At 43.5% G+C, this 12,301-nt stretch overlaps 1 protein-coding gene across 1 annotated transcript in view; it reads left to right on the plus strand.

Annotated features, from left to right (window-relative positions):
* MYOF (myoferlin) overlaps positions 1-12,301 on the plus strand; it is a 96,940-nt gene that overhangs the window by 65,756 nt on the left and 18,883 nt on the right. Inside the window, exons 39-44 of the mRNA XM_044420653.1 lie at positions 2,129-2,140; positions 3,583-3,681; positions 9,150-9,275; positions 10,584-10,739; positions 11,384-11,475; positions 12,039-12,209. Coding sequence (XP_044276588.1) covers positions 2,129-2,140; positions 3,583-3,681; positions 9,150-9,275; positions 10,584-10,739; positions 11,384-11,475; positions 12,039-12,209 — 656 coding nt within the window. The remainder of the gene's footprint in view (positions 1-2,128; positions 2,141-3,582; positions 3,682-9,149; positions 9,276-10,583; positions 10,740-11,383; positions 11,476-12,038; positions 12,210-12,301) is intronic.

Below are 12,301 nucleotides of genomic sequence, written 5' to 3' on the forward strand. Positions count from 1 at the left end.
TTCTGATCTTTTATTGTTTTAAATGGATGTTTTCTCCAAAATCTCCATGCTATATTATAGAAGACAATAAATATCATAAATAATGAGTAGCTTTTGGTGCATAATCATTGTCTGCGGGTTCTGTCAACAATTACATTCATGGCTAGAGATTATAATTGCAGTTTGCTGTGGGAACTTGTTCAAAGAATTCTGCAAAATAATCCAACACATTTTATTAAAATATCGCTGGAGGAGTGGGGAGACACTTTCATTCCTACTATGTTTTTCCAGTTTTACTGCATTTGACATTCTGGTGGAAAAGAGCAAATATAAGCAATTCTTTTCATAGTTCTCCTGTCTGTTAAAATACATACAGTGTAAAGGAATTAAGCTTTTTGGCATGAACAGACTTTTTCTCTCCCTTCATTTATAGTCATATAACTACCACTATGAACAACTATACCCCAGATGTTCCTAATGTTTGAAATACCAGATGCTGGGGACATGGAATGAGGGACAGGAGTGCAGTTGCCTTCATGTCCTATTTATAAGCTCCACAGAAGCATCTGGCTATCCACAGCATGCTGGACTAGATGGGCTTTTGGTCTGCAGTGGGGCTCTTCTCATGTTCTTACAAGATGGAAGCAAATGTACTGTAAAATTGCAATGTTTATGTTAACTGCATAATGGAATGTAGAAAACTGCTTTATACTGAGCTAGACCATAAGTAACCCAGCCCAGTATTGCCCATACCAGCCTTCTCCACCTTCATATGTCATCATCAGTCATGGGTTATTTAACCAGTGGTTGACTGAGGAAGCATGCCGCCTCCTGCTTGCTCACCACTTTTACTTGTATCCACCCCAGAACTCAGGTTGTTGAGGAATACACAACCAGACATTTAATTCATAGATTGTTGTTGAATTGAAACTATCAGTTGGTTAACCTTCAACCACCCAGGATTCCATGGTTGCATGCCTGGAATTTGTTGCTTTTTAAATCAGAAACCGAACAGAAATAGCAAGAAGACTATAGGCAGCATACTTACTCCTATGAGGTCCTGATAACCCATGGTTTGTTGTTACATGTGAACCAGGCCATAGACTAATAAAGTAAAATAGGTATTACAGCTGCAATCCTATACACACTTATTTAGCACTCAGGAAGACTTACTTCTCAGCTGACATTGATAAAATTGCACTGAAAAGTGCTTATTTTTTTCAGGAATAAAAAATGAAAGTATTCAAAAGAACAAGATAATTCAAGCTATTTTGATATCCTGTGAAACATGACACACATTTTATAAAAATGGAACAGAACAGGACAGAACTAATCCTGTTCCCATTTTGACAGTAGCAAATAACTAGTCATTTTAATTACCTGGAGTTCCTGAACAAATCAATGGGTTCTTTGATTGTCAAAGGATAAAGAGGATGGGTCCTTGTGATCATTCCATTAGATGTTTTAATTTTTATCCTAATTTGACAAAAGCATCAAATTGCTAGATTATAACAGGTTTGATGACTTTGGTATTTTATTTTTATTTATTTATTAAAACATTTTTATGCCGCCCCATTCGCTGAAGCCTCGGGGCGGCTTACAACAATAAATTACAATAAATATAAACATTAAAAATCCAAAAAATACAATATAAAATAAGCCGCCCTGGCCAGATAAGATCAAATAATACTAACAGTTAAAATGCCGCTTAAATAAAAAGGTCTTCGCCTGGCGCCGAAAAGCAAATAACGACGGCGCCAGGCGGACCTCTCTGGGGAGCGCATTCCATAACTTAGGCACCACCGCAGAGAAAGCCCTCCTCCGAGTAGCCACCCTCCTAATTTCTTTCACGAAGGGTTCCCGGAGAAGGGCCTCTCCCGCTGATCTCAAGGGGCAGCTGGGCATATATGGATGTAAGCGCTCCTTCAGGTGGTATGAACATATACCACAAATAAATAATTGGGAGACATCCAGAGACACAAAAATGTATTGATTGAACATTTAATATATCCATTAAAATCCACATTTGTTCTCTCATGTAATTTTTATTCAAGTAGAAAATCATATATGTATATTTTAATTGTTCTGCTTTGGTTTTACTTCCATCTTCTCTCCTGGTCCTGGCCTTTGGATATGTCTTCCTGCACAGCTCACAGAAAAGGTAATTGAATCATTGGTATGTGTTTTTAGTTATTGATACTTGATCCAGTAACTTCTTGAGGTCATAAGAAGTTACTGAATCTTCTTTTAGTGACAAGTTAGATTGCTGCAACACAATCTATGTGAGGCTGCCCTTTAAGATGCTTCAGAATTTGCAGCTGGTGCAGAATGCAGCAGCTAGAGTCATAACTGGGACCTGTAGGTCTGAACATATGAGACCAGTTCTGGATCACCTGCATTGCCTGCCTGTATGCTTTCAGGCCCAATTCAGGGTGCTGGTTTTAACCTGTAAATCTGTAAATCTCAGTTTTCCTTGGTGATCCAGATGTCTGAGGGGATTATCTAGCTGGTGGTTCTTCTTTGCTGGGTCTTTTACTGTATTTTACTGTGTTTTAAGCTATTTTAAGTTCATGTAAACATTTTTATAGTATTTGTACTGTATTTTATTGTTTCATTTTATACATTGTTGTAAAATGCCCAGAGATCTTTGGCTATGGGGTGGTACAGAAATGAAATATAAAATAATAAAAGTGCTTTCTTGATCATCCTTATATGAGGTGGGTGGGGAACTTCTTGTATACACAGAGCTAATGCAGCTTCATATGAATGGTTAAGCTGTTCATGCAGGAATTTTGTTGGAGCACCATGAGTGCTTCTGCTCATGTTCTAATAAAATGCTTCAGCTACTTCTGGAATATGTGGCAAAGTGGCATATATGGCTGTAGTCAACTGATGTCGCTCTGATGATGGGATAATCCTTGATCCAGCAGAGTCAGTGCTCTTTGATCTAAGAAAGCAGGAGAGAGGACATTTTCAACAATCCCCCCTTCCTCCTCCACCCCTTGCATCACCTACCACACAGCTCCAAGGAATTCGCTAACCTTCCAGGGCAGAGTTTGACCTGGGTTGTATAACATGGCAACCCACAGGGCTGATCACCCATTATGGATTGTTTGTTGGGCAAATGCAGCATGATTTCTTCAGGGCATCTCATTTTTCTGAGGTCACTCTGAGGACTCATGACTTGTTTTAGGATCGTTGATGTCCCTGGTGGCATGTCATGCAAACCCAGATTCCTTCCTGTAGGGAGGCTTGTTAGAAAGCACCAAGTTGCCCTCACCACTCCTGGGGTTTCAGGGTGGCTTGTTCTGAAACAAGCCACCCTACAGGAAGAAGTCTGAATTTGTACAATAACTCACTGTGGCTTGTCACTCACAATGGGTGTCATGTTGTGCAAGCCCAGGCTCTAACTCAGTCTCATCAAAGTCTTTGGGATATGACCTTGTGGTTAGTCCACCCAGTGGGGAGGCCTACAATATACCTTCCTGCTGTGGAATGTCACTTGTCCTGCCTCTGTAGTTTAGCACCCATGTGTAAGAGTTAGAATAATCATTCTAGAGTTTGGTGTTTTAACACATAAGATTTATCATCATCATCATTTAGGAAGAAGAAATTGTGGATTGGTGGAGCAAGTTTTATGCTTCAATAGGAGAGACTGAAAAATGTGGACGATACATTCAAAAAGGATATGATACACTAAAGGTACTTGTTCAGATATCAATATATCCAGTATTGGCTGGCAATATATTCTGCTGTGCCACCAGCTTTGGCACAATTGCAAAAGTAACTGGCCTTTCAGACAATATACTTTTCTGGCCTAACTCACCTTTCCTGGGTTTTTGTAATGCAGTGAGACCCTTACCCAAGGAACTTTAATTTTATTTTTATATACGGTTTTAAGCCTCATATGAAAAAGTCCAAGATTGCCATGTAGAACACTTGATATGGCTCACTTGCTGTTGTGATAATTTGTACTTTTTGCTGAAGTGTTATAAATGCCTGTCCATTTGAAAATGGCAAAATGAAATTACCAAGTAGCAAGTTATAATATACCTGCTTATTGATTTATATGTCAGCCAAGTTGAATATTAATGAGTTCTTTCACAAGTATAATTTTGTAGTTCTTCATCATGGCCTCTGTGCATCACACATATGGGTGCTGCACCTGTGCAGTGCCTAGGCCGGAAGATTAAAAAGCTAACGGTTTTTGGCGGGAAAACTCCACTTCCCTCCCCCTTCATGGTATAAATAGAGTGGCGTGTCCGCCATTTTGTTCAGTCTTTGCGACCACCGTTCGCTGTGCCTCGTGCCTGTTAACGTCCTCGCTAAGATCTTGAGTCCTTACTGTTCCTTTTGCTTTTATCCCTTCTTTAACTAATTCTTATATTCCAAGTTTATATTCCAAGTTTATATTCCGAGTTTGTATATCCCACTCTTTTTCTTCTTCTCAAAAAACAAAACAAAACAAAATATTATCTTACCCTCTATCCTGTCATCTTTTCTTCTTTTTCCGCGATGGCGCAGTGAGCGCCCTTTCGCAAATGCACCACATGCAGATCCAAAATGTCACCTGCGGATCCGCATGATCTATGCCTCCTCTGCCTCGGCGAGGGGCATAGAACCGACAAGTGCGGCCATTGCTTGGCCTTTACCAAGCAAGCGCAAAAGAACAGGGAGAACTGTCTCCGCAAGGTCCTCTGGGACCAGGCCTTGATGCAATCGGACCAACTGCTCTTACAGCCTGGTTCCTCTTCAGCTGCACCGCCTCCTCCATGCTCCACCCCAACTGTGAGCGCTCCTCTGAAGCGTCCCACTTCCACCGTTCCTCCTCAGCATCCTTCGGCTGAAGGCGCTACTCCAGCGGAGACCCAGGTGCCGCCTTCTTCCCCAGCCAAAAAACGGGAGAAGCGCAAGCACATGGGTTCGGATAAGCCTTCTGCTCATAAAGTTCCAAGGAAGGAGAAGGCAGATAAACCCGCTCACAAGACCAAGAAACCTAGTCGCCCCAAACACCGGGGCTCGGGTTCATCTGTTTTTTTCGGTACCGTCCGCCGCCACGGTACCGACCCCTTCAGGACCGGCCCTGCAACTTACTATGCAGGTAACACTGCCGGGATCCCCCAGGCCTCTCATTCGGCCTGAGAGTGTGCTGACCCAACAAGTGGAGGAGCCGCTTTGGGAGTCTATCTCTGATGGCGAGATTAGAGACTCCCCACCAAGGGAACGGTTTCCGACTCCAATGCCCACAACTGAGCCACCTGTGGAGTCACCTTCGCCTCCAAGGCGCCGCAGCTGCTCGTCCGAACACCGGGGTGACGACTGGAGGATGCACAGATATGGTGCCTTCCCAGACTGGGGTGGCTATCAATCTTATTCGTACTATCCTCAGGATTGTGCGTCTCCATCGGCCCCGAGAGATTCGCCTTTGATGGCCAGGCATGTGGAGAGGGGACGTCCAACCTCCCCAGAAATGTCGTCTTCAAGTGACCGTCCACTTTATTATCCGGACTCGGATGAATCCGAGGTTGACTCTACATCCCCCGATGTAGCAGTCACTTCCCAAGGACCGTCGTCGCCCGATGAGCCACATGTCTCCTTTACGGAGCTCATGTCCCTCCTTGTCCGTTCACTAGAGATTGAGGCTAGTCAACAGCTGGGCGGATCCATGGATCGCTTCTATGATGTTGTGAGGGGAGAACAGACCACGGCCATAGTCCTGCCGCTTATTACCACACTTCGGCAGGCTATGGTCCAACCCTGGGATCAACCAGTCCAACCGCAAGTGATCTCCCGTTGGTATGAGGCCATGTACAGAGTTCGGGAGGACGACATTCCATTCCTGATTTGCCATCCACGCCCGAACTCTGTTGTCGTTGAATCCTCCCAGGGCAGGGAGTCCAGGGGACACACAGCCCCTCACAACAAGGAAGGGAGGAAGATAGATATGCTCGCCCGCTGAGTCTATGCGGCCTCTGGACTCGGCGTGCGCATATCGAACTATGAAGCAACACTGGCATGTTACCAGTATTTTATTATGCAAAAACTGGATAACGTTGCTTCTTCCCTTTCAGACCGCCAAGCCAAGCTTGCCAGGGTATTCATCAAGGAAGCTATGCAGGTAGCAGTGCAGAAGTTATCTACCGCATGACATCACATAGATACCAATTCGAGAGCTCTCGTGAATGCCATCTCGCTGCGCCAACATGCATGGCTTTGTAATTGCAATTTCCCCGACAAGATGAAACGGAGGATCGAGGAAATGCCATTCGACGGTACCGGGTTATTCCATCAGAAAACCGACCGCAAGTTAAAAGCAATACATGAATCGCGTATGACTGCACACCGTATGGAGCTTCCTCAACAGAGGCGTAAGTGGCAAGGGCCTCATTCCTCTTACCGTCCACAATTCCACCCTTGGCAACACTACCAACAAAGACAGCAACGGCGAAGACAACAGCCGCAGCAACATTTCCCCCAGGGCTGGCGGCGCTTCAACGCTGACAAACGTCCACGTTGGCGGTCCGGGCGAACTATTCTCTCTCTCCCCACACCACCTTTCCCTCTCCCTTTTGGGGACCGGCTCCAGGGCCGACTCCCCATTTGGGAGTCCATTACATCTGATAGGTGGGTGTTGTCTATCATTCAGTTCAGATATAGGATAGAATTCGATGTCCTCCCTCCACCGTGTCTGATTTGATTTACATCTTCTTTATCATTACTGTGCGAAGAAGTCTCTCAGTTGCTTCGCAAGGGCGCAATTCAACAACTATCCCGCTCGGAGGGGTTGCATGGATTCTACTCCAGATACTTCACGGTCCCAAAAAGAGACGGTGGTCTTCATCCAATTTTGGACTTATGGAATCTTAACAAATCCATCAAAACAAAAAAGTTTCAGATGACCACTTTACAGAGTATTTTTCCGTTACTGAAGAGAGAGGATTGGTTCACCTCCTTAGATTTGAAGGATGCTTATTTTCATATTGCTATCCATCCTTCACATAGACGTTTCCTGCGATTCACTGTTGGGCTCGACTTGTTCGAATATGCTGTGCTACCCTTTGGCCTGGCCACCGCACCTCGAGTTTTTACGAAGTGTATGGCACCAGTATGTGCACACTTACGAACAAGAGGAGTGCAAATATACCCATATTTAGACAACTGGCTAATTGTCTCCCAAACTAAACAAGGTCTTCTGTCTGCAATACACATGACCTGCACCTTGCTCGATGATCTTGGACTATGTATTAACCACGAAAGATCGTCCCTTATTCCCACGCAGGTCATCGACTTTATTGGGGCACGTCTCAACTCCATACGGGAAAGAACTTCACTCCCTCCGGACCGTCGTGCTACCTTATGTGCCCACATCCATCGAATCCGAACGCTAGGAACGGTTCCGGCTATATCCATTCAGGGACCGGAATGTATTCACTCCACTGTACCGACGGCCCCTAGGTCGGTTTCGACGATATCTGCTTCGCTACCGGTGACTGTTGACCAGGAAATTCAGGCGATTCTCACATCTGCTCTAAGACCATCCACTCGTTGCTCTTATGTGGCTAAATGGAAGAGATTCTCCTCCTTTGCAGAACGCCATCTTTTTTCTCCTGGAGTGGCCTCAATTGACAATATTTTACAATTTCTCTTGGAACTTTATCATTTGGGACTGAAACCATCATCCGTTAAAGTTTATGTAGCCGCTATTTCACACTATCGTGGTGTGCTTCAAGGGATTTCAGTTTTCTCTCAACCTCTGCTTCGACATTTCCTTCAGGGGTTACAGAATCTACACCCTTCTATTCGCCCGCCTATGCCAACCTGGAGCCTTTTGGTCATACTCCAAGCATTTACCAAATCTCCGTTTGAGCCACTGGCGACTGGCAACCTATGCCTGGTGTCCTGGAAAACAGCTTTCCTCATAGCGGTGACATCAGCTCGGAGAGCAAGCAAACTTTCTGCTCTCCGCATAGACCCTCCATATCTTAATTTCCATAAGGAAAAGGTCGTTCTTCGTATGGATTCTTCCTTTCTTCCTAAAGTGGCTACACCATTCCACTTGAGTCAAGATATCGTTCTGCCAGCCTTCTTTCCAGCACCGTCGAATCCAATAGAGCAGGCTCTACACACCCTTGATGTTCGCCACTGCCTGGCTTTCTATCTCTCCCATACGGAATCCCTCCGTCACACGAACAGACTCTTTGTTAAGTACTCCGAATATGACAAAGGACTCCCAGTCACACCTCAAAGGCTGTCGCACTGGATCACTCAGACTATTGTTCTGGCCTATCAACTATCAAAAGTAGACTTACCTGTTACCCCCTGGGGTCACTCCACACGAGCTGTTGCAACTTTGTCCGCCTTTGCTGCTGGGGTCCCGCTCCAAGATATCTGTAAAGCTGCAACGTGGTCAGGGCCGTGCACTTTCACCAAGCACTATTGGCTTGATGTGCACGCCAGGCAGGACTGCGCTTTCGGCAGAGCTGTTCTTTCATCCGTTCTTCGCTGACAACACCTCCCTCCTCCGAGTTGGGTAAGCTTGCTAATCACCCATATGTGTGATGCACAGAGGCCACGACGAAGAAAGGCAGGTTGCTTACCTGTAACTGATGTTCTTTGAGTGGCCATCTGTGCAGTCACACAACCCACCCACCAGCCCCACTCGGTGTCCATCAGTACATACTGCTTCGGTACCATGCTGTAATTTGCATCGGTAACGATGGTATATGCCGGTGAGTGGATATTGTTCTCGCTACTGTACTATACTTGCATCGGTACCATTGGAGCTCAGTGCCGTTTGCAACTAATTTTATTCTTAACCTGTAGAGGGTGAACGTTCGGTCTTCAAGACTGAACAAAATGGTGGACACTCCACTCTATTTATACCATGAAGGGGGAGGGGAGCAGAGTTTTCCTGCCAAAACCCGTTATCTTTTTAATCTTCCGGCTTAGGCACTGCGCAGGCGCAGCACCCATATGTGTGATGCACAGATGGCCACTCGAAGAACATCAGTTACAGGTAAGCAACCTGCCTTTCTCCTCCAATACCATGCTCCCTTTAAAAATGTGTTGTTAAAAAGTAGGAAGGTTTTCCAAGTTTTACATTTATCAAAGTCTGTTACTAGCTTGTGCCTAACCTTTCTCTCTCTTTTTTCACATAAAATTTTATGAAGGTATATACCTGTGAACTGGAGAATGTTCCTGATTTTAGGGGTTTAACAGATTTCTGTGATGCTTTCAAATTGTATCGGGGAAAATCTGAAGAAAATGATGACCCTACTGTTGTAGGGGAATTCAAGGTAAAAACAGCTTGAACCATTTAAATTACACCAGCCTTTCCCAACCTCTGAAATATATTGGACAATAGCTCCCAACATCCCCAGCCATGTTTCTATTATTTCATAAAAAGAATCAGCTGTGCCCTTGCCTTGTTCAAATTATATTAGCTTTGCTGAGCCTGTCAAATTGTTTACACTCATTAGGCAGAATCCAACAGTGTACTGCCACTGCCACCAGTTCCCTTCTGCCATTGGTGAGTCCTGCTTATTCAGTTGCACAGTGGGACTCATTGCTTACACAAGGGAAATTTATCACTTCCTAGAGGGAGCCCTAAAATGAATAGTAATGCTTGTTTCTGGAAGGAAGCGGGTTGGCAGAATTCCCCTATACAAACTCTGCTGACCTAACTTCTTCCAGAAACAAACATTTCCACTCATTCTGGGATACCCTCAGAATGGCTGAATCTCACTTACATAAACAGTGAGCAGGAATCCACTTGTTGAAGGAACTCTGTGGGGTTCAGTAGAATTGGCAGAGACAGAAACAGCCCATTGGATACTACCCCTAATGAGAACATGTTTTCTGTGGCATATTAATACAAACAATTCCACTAAAGCATGTGTGCATTCTTAGAACTTACCACTTGCAACCTTTTGGAGACAAAGGCTTGAATCTAAAAATACCACTGTGCAACTAGTGATATTAGCACTGTGCAACCAGTCACTAATGTCCCCTTCAGACTAGCCTTCTGCAAACTTGCTCCAAAGAGGCAGTGGACCATCCAGACCAATTTTTCTGGGTACTGAATTGTGCTGCAGATGGTCCAGTACACTGAGTGGGATCTCAAGATCCAAGTCAATGACATTGACCCAGGCAGTGGTGTTTGTAACCTCATGCATTGATGACTGTGAGGAAAGAAAGATCTGCAAGTACAAGTTGTTCTATAGCTGATAATGCAAGAGGCCTACCTGCTTTGGTTCATGGCCATTGCCTACCTGTTTCAAAGCAGAAGTGAGACCTAAGTTAATGTGACCCTCAGCTTAATTTCAAACCCTAAATTTGCACGCTTAGAGCTCAAGCAAAAGTGATCTGTTTTTCCCAGCAAACTACTAGGAATGTAGGCAAGGGAAAAATGGGGATGCAAGAGAGAGATGGGGGAGAAAGGAAGATCAAAGAAGTTTCTCTGCTCACTTTTGGATCTGGCTTCACCTATTTCTAACTTCAGCCCCACTCTTAGCCACCATGCAGCCTCTCACAGATTAACCCAAGAAAATGTAGTCCTCAACAGAAAAAAAAGCTTACAAATAAGTGGTCATATTATTTCCTAGGGATCCTTTAGGATCTATCCATTACCAGATGATCCTACTATACCTCCTCCTCCTCGGCAGTTCCGTGAGTTACCAGACAGTGGGCCTCAAGAGTGCATTGTACGAATTTATATTGTTCAAGGCTTAGAACTCCAACCTCAGGATAACAATGGATTGGTGAGTGAATGCATCCAAGAGCGAGTTGTGACTAGGTGATCTGGTAACTGGAATGTACACATTTGGAGCATGATTCTGGTCTGGGCCCTTGCTTGAAAAAGGAATAACAGCGGTGTAGTACAGAAGAATTGGGAGTTATAAAGCACTACAAGTACTTAAATGTTGTATAAAATATCTTTTGCAAAGCTAAATAACACTGTGATGGACAAAGAGGGAATGCCAGGCTCAGATCTGAGAATCTGAGTTCACATTTCAGGCACACATGGACATGCCAGCTGTTTCTAAGCAAGTCACTATTAGCAATTGTTTCTGTAAAATGACAACAGTAATCTTTTTCTGCCTGGTGTGAATGGGTGAGATAAAGCTCAGAGCACACATCGCTTAGTATTGCATGGATTCAGCACTCACTTGCAGCACAAATGGAATTCTCTACTAGTGAGAGCATCAGTGGTTCCCCAACCATTTAAATAAATGGAAGCACCACCTCTGTGCAAGCATCCGCTGCCTTGACTGAGAAAATAGCCAAGGGTAGGAGCTCCTTCTGTAGGTTACAGCATATGTGGCTTATTGGATAACTATTACACAAAACATTGTGTGCTATTACTTAGTCTTACATTAATTAATAATGTCCTTGTTTCAAACAGTGTGATCCATATATTAAAATCACCGTAGGCAGAAAAGTCATTGAAGACAGAGATCATTATATTCCCAACACACTCAATCCGATTTTTGGAAGGTAACTTTACAAACTTCTACAACTGGTTTTCTGTTGATTTTAATTAGAATGTTCATAAATCCCTTACAGAATATTATTAGGGCATTCTCATATCTACAGCATCTTATTTTATTTCTTATGAAAACAATAGAACTTAATTGCATTGTACAGCAGAAGAAGGGTGGGCAGAAGAAAAAAAATCACCCCAAATGACTGAAGCAGAGACTGTCTTATTTTAAATGGTTAAACATTCCTCTGAACAACAAAATGAGGGACAATAGCCTAGAACTGTATAAATGTAAAAGGGTTTTGGGAAGAAGATGAACATTTTAGTCCACTCACTATTCCATAGTGTAAGGATTAAAATTTCCATTTTCTTCCAATAAGCAGTATTAATAAATTTCTATCCTGGTTACAAGCAAGTCATGTCAATGTAATGCAATGAATGAGGGAATTTTGAAACAGAAAGTTTTATTTTTAACTTCTTAACTGTATATAAGCAAATTTGATAATATTTGATGTGAGTATTCTTCATTTTTTCAGTTTTTTTGTTATTGAAATCTACTGGGTATTTCTATATTTAGAATGTATGAACTGAGTTGCTTCTTACCTCAAGAGAAGGATCTAAAAATTTCAGTCTATGACTACGATATGCTGAGTCGTGATGAAAAGGTTGGTGAAACCATCATTGATCTGGAAAACAGATTCCTCTCCCGCTTTGGCTCTCACTGTGGAATACCACAGCAATACTGCATGTAAGTCTCTCCTATACCTATAAAAACATGTACATGCTAAATACATGACTAAATGCCTTCCATCAAAAGCAGTGTTACTTAAAAGCATATAT

The sequence above is a fragment of the Varanus komodoensis genome, unplaced genomic scaffold, assembly GCF_004798865.1.
Source record: "Varanus komodoensis strain SLA01 unplaced genomic scaffold, ASM479886v1 scaffold11, whole genome shotgun sequence".
Classification (NCBI taxonomy): Eukaryota; Metazoa; Chordata; class Lepidosauria; order Squamata; family Varanidae; genus Varanus; species Varanus komodoensis.